Here is a 16,615-nt window from a genome sequence, read left to right on the forward strand (position 1 = left end):
CATTAGAACCTATTGTCAGGCACATTCAGATGTTTTTCATTGTTTGGAGTTGGGAAATGTATCCAAACAAATAAAAGTAAACAGGCATGTACCATTTGTTCCCAGGAGAAGAAATGGATGTTCTGTTTGGTCATGTGCATATTTGCACACATTCTGGAATGTTTTTAAAATCTGTTGCATGATGGAATTATCTAGAAAAGTTTTGTTTGCATTTCTGGTGATTTCAACACACATTGTAACAAATGTATAATTTAACAAAGTTAGTACAAATATGTCTGCTTTCACAGGATGATCTGGTTAGATCTGCTTCATCTGGACAAGATATGTCCCCATTTTAGACACACAGATTGTTCTTTTTCATTGATCAAGACTGTTGTAGGCCTTGATCACATTTCTTTCTCTGGTGTATGTAGCAGACTTATTTTAAAACTGTACAAACTTCTGTCAATGAGCTTAGTAGACTAATTACAGTTCATATATCAATTAACTTAAAGAAACTTCAGAATATTTTAAAGCATATCAACTGAGATTATTAAAAATTAAATTTCAGGTAGACAAGAAACGGCCTTTTTATTTTTCCTTAATTATTGTTATTGTTGCAAATATTAAGACTCTTACATTTTCCATATGTTATTTCTTCAGAAATTGTAATACAGTGGAACCTGTCTTGAAAGACCACCCCTTCTGCCAAAACCTAATGATCTATCATGACAGGTGGTCTCTCATAGCAGGTCATAATACAATATGATCAATAAATCTGTACATAGAGAATCTGGTCTCTCAAGACAGGTGGTTTCTCATACCAGTGGTCTTTCAAGACAGGTTTTACTGTAATGTTTATTACATGTTGTACATGACATTTCCAGATATCGTGCACATTTCTTAAAGCTGGGAAAAAAGAAATAATTCAGTTTGGAACGTCAACTATGAAGTGTGTTATAGACTGGTGATTGGAGCTATTTTAATTGTCCTAATTATCACATAGATTAACTGTCAATATGCAGCAATGAAAACAGCTGACATTATTAATCAGTTCTCTAAACACAGTGGCCAGCATCTCCAGCAAACTTGTTTCTTGTTATGTCTGTTATCTTATTCAGTAGCAGGTTTCCCTTTTCATAACCTCATTTTCACCACTCTGGTGGCCTAGTGGTTAGAGCGTCCTCCTCAGTTGTGGGAGGTCATGGGTTCAAACTCAGGCAGAGTCATACCAAAGACTTATGACAATGGTCCTAACACACTACTTGTCAGGCTTTAATCAGCTGATTTTTGTTTATACTCTATGTCAGTCAAACAGAGTTAGCACCATCATATCTAAATCTGAACTTGACCAGAATTTACAGAAATTTAAGTAGTTAGAACTTTTATGGCAGGTCAGTGTGGATATTTATGTGTACATGAATGGTATTAGATGTATGCCAACAGACTGTGACACAGTTTTACAAAGAAAAGAAATGACATTTGAACTGTTACCAGAAGTCTTTATTTTTCATGAAAACACCAAAACATTGTGAAAGTGTTTTTCATTGTCACACAAGTATCTATTTTAACCTAGTTGTCTGACCAAACCCACTTCCAACCAGCAATGGTATTGCTGATTTCATCAGTACACAGTTCTGACAAAAGAGATATTAATGTTTCAGACAAGATACTCAGAGAAAAAATGATAATTTTCATTAGTACATCAGTTATCTTCACAAAAAGGTAAGTTATTATATTTTTAATGTCCATATTTTTTTTATAATGTTGGTACAGATTTTCTAGTTTGTTAAAAAACATGGTAATTATTCAAATTAATAATATAGTTGCATGAAAAGTTAAGTGAATTTGGAAGCAGCCACAATGTCCAAGTCAATTTCTACACTGTTTGATTATCTCCCCTGCAAGAAAAAGTAATAAGACATACAAATTAGGAATCATTTCCAGTGATTGCAGTATCATTTACACTTATTTTGCAAAACTTTATCGTAAAATTTATGAAAGACATTTGGGACTGCTACCAAGATAATGGCATAGGGAACCATGAAACACTTGATTTAATTAAATATGGCTGGTGGGTAATAAATATTTTTCTAAGTGTTTTATGTTGATGGGTCTACCAGTGATTCTTTGAAAACAATCCTTCTGATTTTCATCCCATTTTAACTTCTGGACATGGTTCTCAGTTGACATACTGTTTAAATTCATAGTCATGGATTCATCATGCTTATTTTATCAACAGGTGGAATCCCATCCTAATTCTACCACCATGATGAATGTGGCCAAAAGTTTGAGGTTAGAAAAAGACAAGGAGAAGAGGTTGGCCGAGCAGAAGCAGGAACAGATCACGCTGGTTGATATATTTAAACTTTATTGGGATAAATAACATATACAAAACAAAAACCTTAACTTCCCACTTGGGGTCATTTGCTGTTTCAGATGTTGGCATACAGTAGTCTTGGGGGGTGGGTAGAGGACATTGGATAACCCATATGAAACCACTAACTTCAGATCTGCAGCATGGACCACATGGGTTTAAACATATTTGCTACTTTTCTATTCTATTTATTCAGCTCTTTCTTTCATCAGTGCCATGTGATAGTAAACATTTATTTTAGGTCATTCAGATTGTTCTATAATTATTTGATAAGTTTGCATGATAGGGTTAGGGTTACATTTACAATCTAATGATTTGATAAAGCAGTACACAAATCCAATAAAGCAATGTTTGCTTTGTCTTTAGTAAGCAGTAATAATAATAATTTCATTGTTCACCTTTCTACAAGCCGAAATTGTCCTAGTTTAACATAGTCCTCTTCTATTTCTGCACAATGATCTTAGTTGCCAAAACAGTATCATAAGAGAATTCAGGCATATTTTTGTAAAGATTACTTTATTATGGGAGTAACAATTTGTGTGGATTTGTGGTTACTCCAAACATCCAATTTAAAGACCCAGTAAAAAAAATGAACCAAACGTGATGCAGAAAGCACCCCCCCCTTTTTTTTTTTTTTTCTCTTTCTTACTGATGCATTTCTGGTGATTGACAGAAGCTGGCTATTGGATCATTCATCTTCTTTGCTGTAAAAATATGACGTGTTTGTTTTATTTTAACCTTTTCTGAAACATACATGTATACAGTATTTTTCAGTATATATACATGTGTATGTTTGTGTGTGTGTGTGCAGTTTCCAGTAGCTACAGGTTATGTTCACTGCCTTAGATCAATATCCAAGTTCACTTCAGGTATTTATGTACAGGTTATGTTCACTGCCTTAGATCAATATCCAAGTTCACTTCAGGTATTTATGTACAGGTTATGTTCACTGCCTTAGATCAATATCCAAGCTCACTTCAGGTATTTATGTACAGGTTATGTTCACTGCTTTAGATCAATATCCAAGCTCACTTCAGGTATTTATGTACAGGTTATGTTCACTGCTTTAGATCAATATCCAAGCTCACTTCAGGTATTTATGTACAGGTTATGTTCACTGCTTTAGATCAATATCCAGGCTCACTTCAGGTATTTATGTACAGGTTATGTTCACTGCTTTAGATCAATATCCAAGTTCACTTCAGGTATTTATGTACAGGTTATGTTCACTGCCTTAGATCAATATACAAGCTCACATCAGGTACTAGTAATATTTAAAATAAAAGAGGATAATGAAAAGACCTGAGAAAATTAGATTTCATGCATATTTACATTAATCTTTGTTAATATAAATCTGCTGTTGGCAGTATGGTTATGATTTTTTTACTATATTCTCTGCAGTTCTCAGTGATTTTACAAATTACCCAAAGTTTTAATTAAATTAATTAATTTTCCTACATAAAGCATAGATAAATGCAAGCATTTATACTTAATTATGGGTAGAAAAAAATTAAATTGTCTTGATAGCACACCTCATTTCATCCACAATTCTGTAGCTGTACTGGACCAGGAGAGCTTACAGGATGGCCTGTTATGAAATGTATGTTGTCCATCCATTAGAACAAGTTTGTTCTATATGGAGGGATTGCTGTGAAACAATAAACATATTCATCCAACAATCTCATTTGGACCTAAATGAAAATGGTGCTGCTTTGACATCCAGTGTGGCCACCATAGCAACTATTTATAAAAACTTATTGCTACTTCCGAATGGATGTTCATATCAACATGGTGTATTCACTAACGGATTTTTATGATGCAAGGTCGGTCCTAAATGAAAATTGCTGATCCAACTTCCAGTATGAAAATCTTTTTCACTGAACTGAGATTCTTATTGACATGGTGTTTTCACCAGATGACTTCTTATGATGTATAATTTGTCCTAAATGAAAGTGGTTCCATTCAGACATAAAATTTGGCCACCACAGGGGTTCACTGAATGACTTCTTACATGTCTAGCTGGTCTTTAAATAAAAATGGTACAAATATAACATCCAGTATGGACACAATTAAATCCTTATGTCGCTACTCCTCCAGATGTATAGCTGAACCTGATTAAAAATGGTTCCACTCAGACAGCCAATATGGCCACCACAGTGGCCATCTTGAAAACCTTGTTATTGCTACTACTTCTGAATGGAAGGTCATATCTACATGGGTTTTCACAAAAAGAATTTTTATAATGTCTAGTTGGTCTGTAAATGAAAATGGTTCTGATCTGATATTCAGTATGGTCACCACAGTTGCCATATTGTAAATCTTGCTATTGTTTCTCCACTGCAACAGAAAGGCATGTTAAGATGAGGTTTTCAGTCAAAGCTTCTTATAATGTCTGGATGATCCTGAATACAAATGGTACTGATCTGATGTTCAGTATGACCACCATGGCAGCCAACATAAAAATCTTGTGATCACAACTTCACCAGAATGGATAATCTTATTGACATAGAGTTTTATTATCGCTACATCTGCTGCATGGATGGTCATATAAACATGGGGGTTTTGCTAAAAGATTTATGATTTCTAGTTGGTAATAAGGAAAATGGTACCGATCTAACATCCAGTATGACCATCATGGCAGAAATCTGAATATCTTGTTATTGCTACTAAAAAGTCGTAACTACCAGAAAACTTCTTATAATGTCTGGCTTCTGGTTGGTCTTAATGAATATGATGTTGTTCAGACATCCAGTATGGCCACCACAGCAGCCATCTTGAACATCTTGTTATTGCTATTCCATCTCAATGGATTGTTATGTTAGCTTTTCACTGAAGCACTTTTTTTGATTTTTCGGTGGTCCTAAAAGAATATGGTGCAAATCTTACAGCCAGTATGGCCACTAAGGGAACTGTTTTATTGCTACTCCTCTTTAGGTGGCGTCCACCAGTTATTATGTACTTTTGAGGGAGTGATGTATGTAAGGTGAAGTTGTTTGCATTTAAAATATGCACAATGGAGAGAATGTTGGCATACCTCTATGCTACGTTAATGTATTGTGGATGATATATCTTTGGATATTGTACTTTTGAAAATTGTACATGATCTAAGCATACTGCTAACTAAAATGACTGCTCCCTTGTGCTAAAAAATCAGACTGAGTTAGTCTAAAGTACACTATCTGTAGCAGCTATTAAAATAGGGAAAATGAATTTTGCCAGACTAGACAATACCAACTAAAAGTGCAATGAATATATATGATGTAAAAAAAGTTATCGGCTCTTTTTTATACAATTTACCTCTGAAGTTCAGGAAGTGAAAATGACCAAGTGGAGCTAGCACATTTTTTGAAAGGTGCACATATGGAGTAAGGCTAAGCTGTATACTCTATAACCCATATTACACCGATCTGAATCATACACCAAAATAAAGGGAATTAAAGGTTCTTTGAACTATACCTAACATATGCAAGGTCTTTTGTAAATAAACAGTATAACCAGTGAGGAAAGCCGTGGAAATTCTTTTTCTTTAAAATTCTAACCTTATGCAAAATGCGAAACTGTAGAACGCCACCTTAATGGAAAGTCATATCAGCATGGGGTTTTCACCAAAAGACTTCTTATGGTGTCTAGTTGGTCTTAATAAAAACTGTTCCAATCTAGTAGCCAATATGATGACCACTGTGATGATCTGGGAAATCTTGTCACTGCTTATCCAAGATGGAGAGTCATATCAAGATTGGATCTTCACCAAAGACTTCTTACGATGCCTGGTTGGTACTAAATTAAAATGGTTTTAATCTGGCATCGTGTGTGGACATCATGGCAGACATCTTAAATATCTTGATATTGCTACTTGTAATGGAAAGTTGTATCAACATGGGGTTTTCACCAAGTTGTATCAGCATGGGGTTTTCACCAAGTTGTGTCAACATGGTGTTTTCACCAAGTTGTGTCAACATGGGGTTTTCACCAAGTTGTATCAACATGGGGTTTTCACCAAGTTGTGTCAGCATGGGGTTTTCACCAGGTTGTGCCAACATGTGGTTTTCACCAGGTTGTATCAGCATGGGGTTTTCACCAAGTCGTATCAACATGGGGTTTTCACCAAGTTGTATCAACATAGGGTTTTCACCAGAGGACTGATTATGATATCTAATTGGTCCTGAATGTAAATGATACCAATGTGACTTCAGATTGGGCTGCCACAGTGGCGATATTGAAAATCTGGGCACTAATTCACCTGAATAGATCATCATATCAGCGTAGGTTTTTCAAAACAATTCTTCTAATTATTGTGTCCAGTTTGCTGTAAATGAAAATGGTGCCAATCTTACATTTAAAATGGTTGCCACATTAGTAAATTTGTAAATCTTTTAGTTCAAGAATATCATAGATGATTTCAACATTAAGCAGTTAAAAGAAGAAATGGTCTTATCTTGATTAAATTCTTAGAAATTCTTTTGGACAATAGTGCATCAGTCCCTTCTTTATTTGGGTTATTTATAGTTGTTATTCTACATGCTGTCTTTATTTTGGGTATTTAATTAGTTATTCTACATGTAGTCTTTATTTTGGGTATTTATATTATTCCACAAAATTAAATGCCTATCAGTGTCCAAACCTTGTTAGTGGCAAATCCATGAATTAAGTTTCCATGAAATTGTCGTTTACAAAACCATGAAAATTGATATCTATGAAAATATATCAGAATACTGATGGGTTTTAAGATATTACAGATAAATTGTTGAGTTAAATGACCATTGCTGTCAGATACAGCATGGAGACCAGAGTTAAATGACTATTGCTATCAGATAGTACATGGAGACCATTGCTATTGGATATAGAATGAGGACCAGAGTTAAATGACCATTGCTATCAGATACAGCATGGAGACCAGAGTTAAATGACCATTGCTTTCAGATATAGAATGAAGACCAGAGTTAAATAACCATTTCTCTGCTGAATGAAATGACCATTTATGTTCAGAGTTAAATGACCATTTATGTTCAGAGTTAAATGACCATTTCTATCAGATGCAGCATGCAGACCAGAGTTTAATGACATTTATATGCTGAATAAAATGACCATTTCTTTTCTGAGTTAAATGGCCATTTCTTTGCTGAGTTAAATGACCATTTCTTTGCTGCGTTAAATGACCATTTTTGGCTGAGTAAATGACCATTTCTTTGCTGAATTAAATGACCATTTCTGGCTGAGTTAAATGACCATTTCTTTGCTGAGTTAAATGACCATTTCTGTGCTGAGCTAAATGACCATTTCTTTGCTGTGTTAAATGACCATTTTTGGCTGAGTAAATGACCATTTCTTTGCTGAATTAAATGACCATTTCTGGCTGAGTTAAATGACCATTTCTTTGCTGAATTAAATTACCATTTCTGGCTGAGTTTTATGACCATTTCTTTGCTGAATTAAATTACCATTTCTGGCTGAGTTAAATGACCATTTCTTTGCTGTGTTAAATGACCATTTCTGGCTGAGTTAAATGACCATTTCTTTGCTGTGTTAAATGACCATTTCTGGCTGAGTAAATGACCATATCTGGCTGAGTAAATGACCATTTCTTTGCTGAATTAAATGACCATTTCTGGTTGAGTTAAATGACCATTTCTTTGCTGAGTTAAATGACCATTTCTGGCTGAGTTAAATGACCATTTCTTTGCTGAATTAAATTACCATTTCTGGCTGAGTTAAATGACCATTTCTTTGCTGTGTTAAATGACCATTTCTTTGCTGAGTTAAATGACTATTTCTGGCTGAGTTAAATGACCATTTCTTTGCTGAGTTAAATGACCATTTCTGGCTGAGTTAAATGACCATTTCTATGCTGTTTATATCAGATCCAGCATTCGGACCAGAGGATCAAGCGTTTACAACAGCAGCTACATGACACCCGACAAGCCAGCGTTGGAGCAACTCCAGCAGGTATTGTGCTATTGTGAAAAGAGCTGTTTTACTTTCAAGAGTTCAAAGTAGAAACATTGTGCATACAACGAACTCAATGTGCAACAAATTGTTGTTGACCCCAGAAATTGTTTATTTAAACACTATCTTTCCTTTTATTGTGAAAAACTGGAATAAACAAGCAAATTACTCTTGAAAAAAATATACACACTGAAATGTCTGATTTTATCAAATTTTATTTTCATCTGTATTTCATCCATCATCTGCTCTAGTGTACTATGGTGTGGCCCTGCATCCATCATGCATCCGTCAATAATTGCATTTTTAGACTAGTGTACTATGGTGTGGCCCTGCATCCATCATGCATCTGCCAATAATTGCATTTTTAGACTAGTGTACTGTGGTGTGGCCCTGCATCCATCATGCATCTGTCAATAACTGCATTTTGAGACCACTGATCTATGGTGTGGCCCTGCATCCATCATGCATCCGTCAATAATTGCATTTTTAGACCACTGATCTATGGTGTGGCCCTGCATCCATCATGCATCTATCAATAATTGCATTTTTAGACCACTGATCTATGGTGTGGCCCTGCATCCATTATCCATCTGTCAATAATTGCATTTTTAGACTAGTGAGCAATTTTTCAAAATGTATAAAATGATGCAACTTCTCCCTCAAATATGGCCTGCGGTACTAAAAAGAGAAACTTTTAAAAATAGTTTTCCAAAACCATTGACTAAAATAAGTCAAACTTGATAGAAAGTATTTTCATATTAGGTCCTTTTAAATTTATACTTTCATATGAAGTCTTTTTAAATTTATACGAATGATCCTAGTCTGTAGTCCAGTATAACCAATATTTCTCAAAAGAGAAAAATATTTAAACATTTCTTCTCAAATCTGTTAAGCTGAATTTGACCAAATTTGACAAAAAGCGTCCTGGGCTAGAGTGATGCTAATCGGCCATCAGATATGGCCACAATTACTCAGAATAGTTTTTAAAAAAAATGGAGACCTTTCAGATTTATACAAAAGTTACCAGTCTGCTATCAAATTATGCTGCTATTTCTGAAAGTATAAAACCCTTGAAACAACTTCTCCAGCAAAACCACTGAATAGAATTTTAGCAGTCCTAACAGACAACATCCTAGCATGAAGGCCTTTGAAGTCTAGACAAACAATATTGATCCGCTGTCAAATATGGCTACCATTGCTAAAAGAGAAACAGTTGAATGACTTCTTCAACAATGCTCAATAGAATTTGACCATACTTGAAAGAAAGCATCCTGACATGAAGACTTTTTAAATTTCTGCATATGATACCATACAAAAAAAGATATAGCTATCAGTACTAAAAATAGAAAAACATTTAAACAGTTCTTCAGAAACTGCTCAACTGAATTTGACCAAACTTGACCAAGCATCCTGATAGAGAGGGCTTTCAAGTCCCTACAAGTGATGCTGACCATATGGTCATGTCAGGATACCAGTGATAGATAGTACAATTATGGTCATGTCAGCATACCAGTGATAGATAGTACCATTATGGTCATGTCAGCATACCAGTGATAGATAGTACAATTATGGTCATGTCAGCATACCAGTGATAGATAGTACAGTTATGGTCATGTCAGCATACCAGTGATAGATAGTACAATTATGGTCATGTCAGCATACCAGTGATAGTACAATTATGTTTTGTTTGTATGTCAGGTCTGCTCCAGCGACTAGAGGAGGAAACACGTGCAAACAGCTACATTGTGAAAGAGCGACTGCCCAAAGACATTGCTTCACGCAGGAAGACCATTCAGGACCTTCAGCGGGTAGTTACAGAACCTGCTATGGGTATGTCAGACCTGGACCAGCTGCACAGCCAGGTAAACTTCTGTCTTTTCTTCAAAATATTAATAATTATACTTTTCCATTTGCAAATGAATCTTAGGAGGTTTGGGTATATGGGAGTCAGCCTGCCCATTTGTCTTTCCTTTCAGTCCTCCGTGGATCCCACTTTTGTTTGTGGTTCATATCTTGATAAAACTTTTCAATATTCATGCCTTGTTGCAGACCACTCCAGTGGCTTAAGTGGTTTGAGCATCCACCTCAGATGCAGGTGGTCATGGATTTGGACCCCGGCCAAGTCATACCAAACACTTATAAAAATGGTACTAGCAGCTGCTTTGCTTGGAGCTCCATTAAATAGGTTAGTGTTAGGACTGGTTGGCCTGGTGTCAGGATAATATGACTGGGTGGGACATGATACTACATGTCTGAGTCATTATACCCCGGTGTTAGAAACCACTATAAACTGTCAAATTGCAGACATTTTAGTGACATGACTGGAAAATTATTGAAGCTGTATTAAAAATCCAAATCACACACACACACCTTGGCGCACTGATGAACCTGTAATATATAAATAGGATGCACAAGTAAGATTTCAGATTCACTATACATGCTTGTAGTAATGATTGAGATTTGTCATTTTCACATATTTAACCTAATTAAACTTACGATGGCAGTCTTGTTTGAAGAAAAACACTATTTTCTCTTTTACTGGATTGTTGCTTTCACATACTTGGCATTATGATGTTGGCATCTAATTGCTAATGATTTTGGAAACCTCTCTTCCTCCATCAAATTTTTCAGAAAATTATATTTACTCTTTCACACTCTTGTGTGCCTTTCATATCTCCTAACTGTTTGCAATATCATTTTGATATATTTTGTATGAAGTATGTATCATGACTAAGTGTACTTTCTGAGTTGTTTCTTCCATTTGTATAAATTTACATCATGACAATATGGTGTGTCACATCATGCATATAGAGTAATACAGTTGTGTGTTCTCAGATGAAAATTTATATTGCTATAGTATTCCTTAAGGCATTGCTTACTGATATATCAATGTATAACAAGTTCTGACATCTGTCTTCATGGTCTTATCATGTGTAGGACACACATATCTGACTTCATGGACCTTATCACATTTAGGACACACATATCTGACTCCATGGACCTTATCACATTTAGGACACATATCTGACTCCATGGACCTTATCACATTTAGGACACACATATCTGACTCCATGGATCTTATCACATTTAGGACACATATCTGACTCCATGGACCTTATCACATTTAGGACACACATATCTGACTCCATGGACCTTATCACATTTAGGACACATATCTGACTTCATGGACTTTATCACATTTAGGACACACATATCTGACTTCATGGACCTTATCACATTTAGGACACATATCTGACTCCATGGACCTTATCACATTTAGGACACACATATCTGACTCCATGGACCTTATCACATTTAGGACACATATCTGACTCCATGGACCTTATCACATTTAGGACACACATATCTGACTTCATGGACCTTATCACATTTAGGACACATATCTGACTCCATGGACCTTATCACATTTAGGACACACATATCTGACTCCATGGACCTTATCACATTTAGGACACATATCTGACTCCATGGACCTTATCACATTTAGGACACACATATCTGACTTCATGGACCTTATCACATTTAGGACACATATCTGACTTGACTTGAAGTTCATTGACCTGATTGACCTAATCTTGTGTAGGACACACATATCTGATTTCATGGACCTGACTTCATGGACCTGATCGTGTAGGACACACTTATTTGACTTCATGGACCTGATCTTGTGTAGGACACACATATCTGACTTCATAGTCCTCTCATGTGTAGGACACACATATCTGACTTCATGGACCTGATCATGTGTAGGGCACACATATCTGACTCCATGGACCTGATCATGTGTAGGACACACATATCTGACTTCATGGACCTGATCATGTGTAAGACACACATATCTGACTTCATGGACTTGATCATGTTTAGGACACACATACCTGACTTCATGGACCTGATCGTGTAGGACACACATATTTGACTTCATGGACCTGATTGCATATAGGACACACATATCTGACTTCATGGACCTGATTGCATATAGGACACACATATCTGACTTCATGGACCTGATCATGTATAGGACACACATATCTGACTTCATGGACCTGATTGTCTATAGGACACACATATCTGACTTCGTGGACCTGATCATGTGTATTACACACATACCTGACTTTCATGGACATGATCATGTATAGGACATACATATCTTACTTCATGGACCTGATCATGTGTAGGACACACATATATGATTTCAGGGACCTGATCATGTGTAGGACACACATATCTGACTTCATGGACCTGATTATGTATAGGACACATATCTGACTTCATGGACCTGATCATGTGTAAGACACACATATCTGACTTCTTGGACCTGATCATGTTTAGGACACACATATCTGACTTCATGGACCTGATCATGTGTAAGACACACATCTGACCTCATAGACCTGATCATGTGTAGGATACACATATCTGACTTCATGGACCTGATCTTGTGTAGGACACGCATACCTGACTTCATGGACCTGATTGCATATAGGACACACATATCTGACTTCATGGACCTGATTGCATATAGGACACACATATCTGACTTCATGGACCTGATCATGTATAGGACACACATATCTGACTTCATGGACCTGATTGTCTATAGGACACACATATCTGACTTCGTGGACCTGATCATGTGTATTACACACATACCTGACTTTCATGGACATGATCATGTATAGGACATACATATCTTACTTCATGGACCTGATCATGTGTAGGACACACATATATGATTTCAGGGACCTGATCATGTGTAGGACACACATATCTGACTTCATGGACCTGATTATGTATAGGACACATATCTGACTTCATGGACCTGATCATGTGTAAGACACACATATCTGACTTCTTGGACCTGATCATGTTTAGGACACACATATCTGACTTCATGGACCTGATCATGTGTAAGGCACACATCTGACCTCATAGACCTGATCATGTGTAGGATACACATATCTGACTTCATGGACCTGATCTTGTGTAGGACACGCATACCTGACTTCATGGACCTGATCATGTAGGACACATCTGATTTCATGGACCTGATCATGTGTAGGACACACATATCTGACTTCATGGACCTGATCATGTGTAAGACACACATATCTGACTTCATGGACCTGATCTTGTGTAGGACACACATACCTGACTTCATGGACCTGATCGTGTAGGACACACATATCTGACTTCATGGACCTGATTGCATATAGGACACACATATCTGACTTCATGGACCTGATTGCGTATAGGACACACATATCTGACTTCATGGACCTGATCATGTATAGGACACACATATCTGACTTCATGGACCTGATTGTGTATAGGACACACATATCTGACTTCATGGACCTGATCATGTGTATTACACACATACCTGACTTCATGGACCTGATCATGTATAGGACACACATATCTTACTTCATGGACCTGATCATGTGTAGGACACACATATATGATTTCAGCGACCTGATCATGTGTATGACACACATATCTGACTTCATGGACCTGATCTTGTGTAGGACACACATATCTGATATCATTGACCTGATCATGTGTAGGACACACATATCAGACTTCATGGACCTGATTGTGGATAGGACACACATATCTGACTTCATGGACCTGATTGTGGATAAGACACACATATCTGACTTCATGGACCTGATTGTGTATAGGACACACATATCTGACTTCATGGACCTGATCATGTGTAGGACACACATATCTGAATTCATGGACCTGATCATGTGTAGGACACACATATTTGACTTCATGAACCTGACTGTGTATAGGACATACATATCTGACCTCATGGACCTGATGATGTGTATTACACACACACCTGACTTCATGGACCTGATCATGTGTAGGACACACATATCTGACTTCATGGACCTGATCATGTGTAGGACACACATATCTGACTTCATGGACCTGATTGTGTATAGGACACACATATCTGACTTCATGGACCTGATCATGTTTAGGACACACATATCTGACTTCATGGACCTGATCATGTGATGGGCACACATCTGACCTCATAGACCTGATCATGTGTAGGACACACATATCTGACTTCATGGACCTGATCTTGTGTAGGACACGCATACCTGACTTCATGGACCTGATCATGAAGGACACATCTGATTTCATGGACCTGATCATGTGTAGGACACACATATCTGATTTCATGGACCTGATCATGTGCAAGACACACATACCTGACTTCATGGACCTGATCTTGTGTAGGACACACATACCTGACTTCATGGACCTGATCATGTAGGACACACATATCTGACTTCATGGACCTGATTGCATGTAGGACAGACATATCTGACTTCATGGACCTGATTGCGTATAGGACACACATATCTGACTTCATGGACCTGATCATGTATATTACACACATACCTGACTTCATGGACCTGATCATGTATAGGACACACATATCTTACTTCATGGACCTGATCATGTGTAGGACACACATATATGATTTCAGGGACCTGATCATGTGTAGGACACACATATCTGACTTCATGGACCTGATCTTGTGTAGGACACACATATCTGATATCATGGACCTGATCATGTGTAGGACACACATATCTGACTTCATGGACCTGATTGTGGATAGGACACTCATATCTGACTTCATGGACCTGATCATGTGTAGGACACACATATTTGACTTCATGGACCTGATCATGTGTAGGACACACATATCTGACTTCATGGACCTGATCATGTGTAGGACACATATCTGACTTCATGGACCTGACTGTGTATAGGACATACATATCTGACTTCATGGACCTGATGATGTGCATTACACTCATACCTGACTTCATGGACCTGATCATGTGTAGGACACACATACCTGACTTCATGGACCTGATCATGTGTAGGACACACATATCTGACTTCATGGACCTGATCATTTATAGGACACACGTATCTGACTTCATGGACCTGATTGTGTATAGGACACACATATCTGACTTCATGGACCTGATCATGTTTAGGACACACATATCTGACTTCATGGACCTGATCATGTGATGGGCACACATCTGACCTCATAGACCTGATCATGTGTAGGACACACATATCTGACTTCATGGACCTGATCTTGTGTAGGACACGCATACCTGACTTCATGGACCTGATCATGTATAACACATCTGATTTCATGGACCTGATCATGTGTAGGACACACATATCTGACTTCATGGACCTGATTGTGGATAGGATACACATATCTGACTTCATGGACCTGATCGTGTGTAGGACACACATATCTGACTTCATGGACCTTATCATGTGTAGGACACACATATCTGACTTCATGGACCTCACTGTGTATAGGACATACATATCTGACTTCATGGACCTGATGATGTGTATTACACACATACCTGACTTCATGGACCTGATCATGTGTAGGACACACATATCTGACTTCATGGACCTGATTGTGTATAGGACACACATATCTGACTTCATGGACCTGATCATGTTTAGGACACACATATCTGACTTCATGGACCTGATCATGTGTAGGACACACATATCTGACTTCATGGACCTGATCATGTGATGGGCACACATCTGACCTCATAGACCTGATGATGTGTAGGACACACATATCTGACTTCATGGACCTGATCTTGTGTAGGACACGCATACCTGACTTCATGGACCTGATCATGTAGGACACATCTGATTTCATGGACCTGATCTTGTGTAGGACACACATATCTGACTTCATGGACCTGATCATGTAGGACACACATACCTGACTTCATGGACCTGATCATGTGTAAGACACACATATCTGACTTTTTAGATCTGATCATGGGTAAGACACACATATCTGACTTCATGGACCTGATTACATATAGGACACACATATCTGACTTCATGGACCTGATCTTGTGTAGGACACACATACCTGACTTCATGGACCTGATCGTGTAGGACACACATATCTGACTTCATGGACCTGATTGCATATAGGACACACATATCTGACTTCATGGACCTGATTGCATATAGGACACATATATCTGACTTCACGGACCTGATCATGTATAGGACACACATATCTGACTTCATGGACCTGATTGTGTATAGGACACACATATCTGACTTCATTGACCTGATCATGTGTATTACAAACATACCTGACTTCATGGACCTGATTGCATATAGGACACACATATCTTACTTCATGGACCTGATCATGTGTAGGACATACATATATGATTTCAGGGACCTGAT

General features: G+C 37.4%; 1 protein-coding gene across 1 annotated transcript in view; it reads left to right on the top strand.

Annotated features, from left to right (window-relative positions):
* LOC149798765 (intraflagellar transport protein 81 homolog) overlaps positions 1-16,615 on the top strand; it is a 62,949-nt gene that overhangs the window by 18,305 nt on the left and 28,029 nt on the right. The window contains exons 6-8 of the mRNA XM_089957642.1: positions 2,222-2,332; positions 8,215-8,299; positions 9,998-10,161. Of these exons, the coding sequence (XP_089813768.1) occupies positions 2,222-2,332; positions 8,215-8,299; positions 9,998-10,161 (360 nt within the window). The remainder of the gene's footprint in view (positions 1-2,221; positions 2,333-8,214; positions 8,300-9,997; positions 10,162-16,615) is intronic.

Source organism: Sinohyriopsis cumingii, chromosome 5 (assembly GCF_028554795.1).
Source record: "Sinohyriopsis cumingii isolate HCF-2022 chromosome 5, ASM2855479v2, whole genome shotgun sequence".
In the NCBI taxonomy this organism is placed as follows: domain Eukaryota; kingdom Metazoa; phylum Mollusca; class Bivalvia; order Unionida; family Unionidae; genus Sinohyriopsis; species Sinohyriopsis cumingii.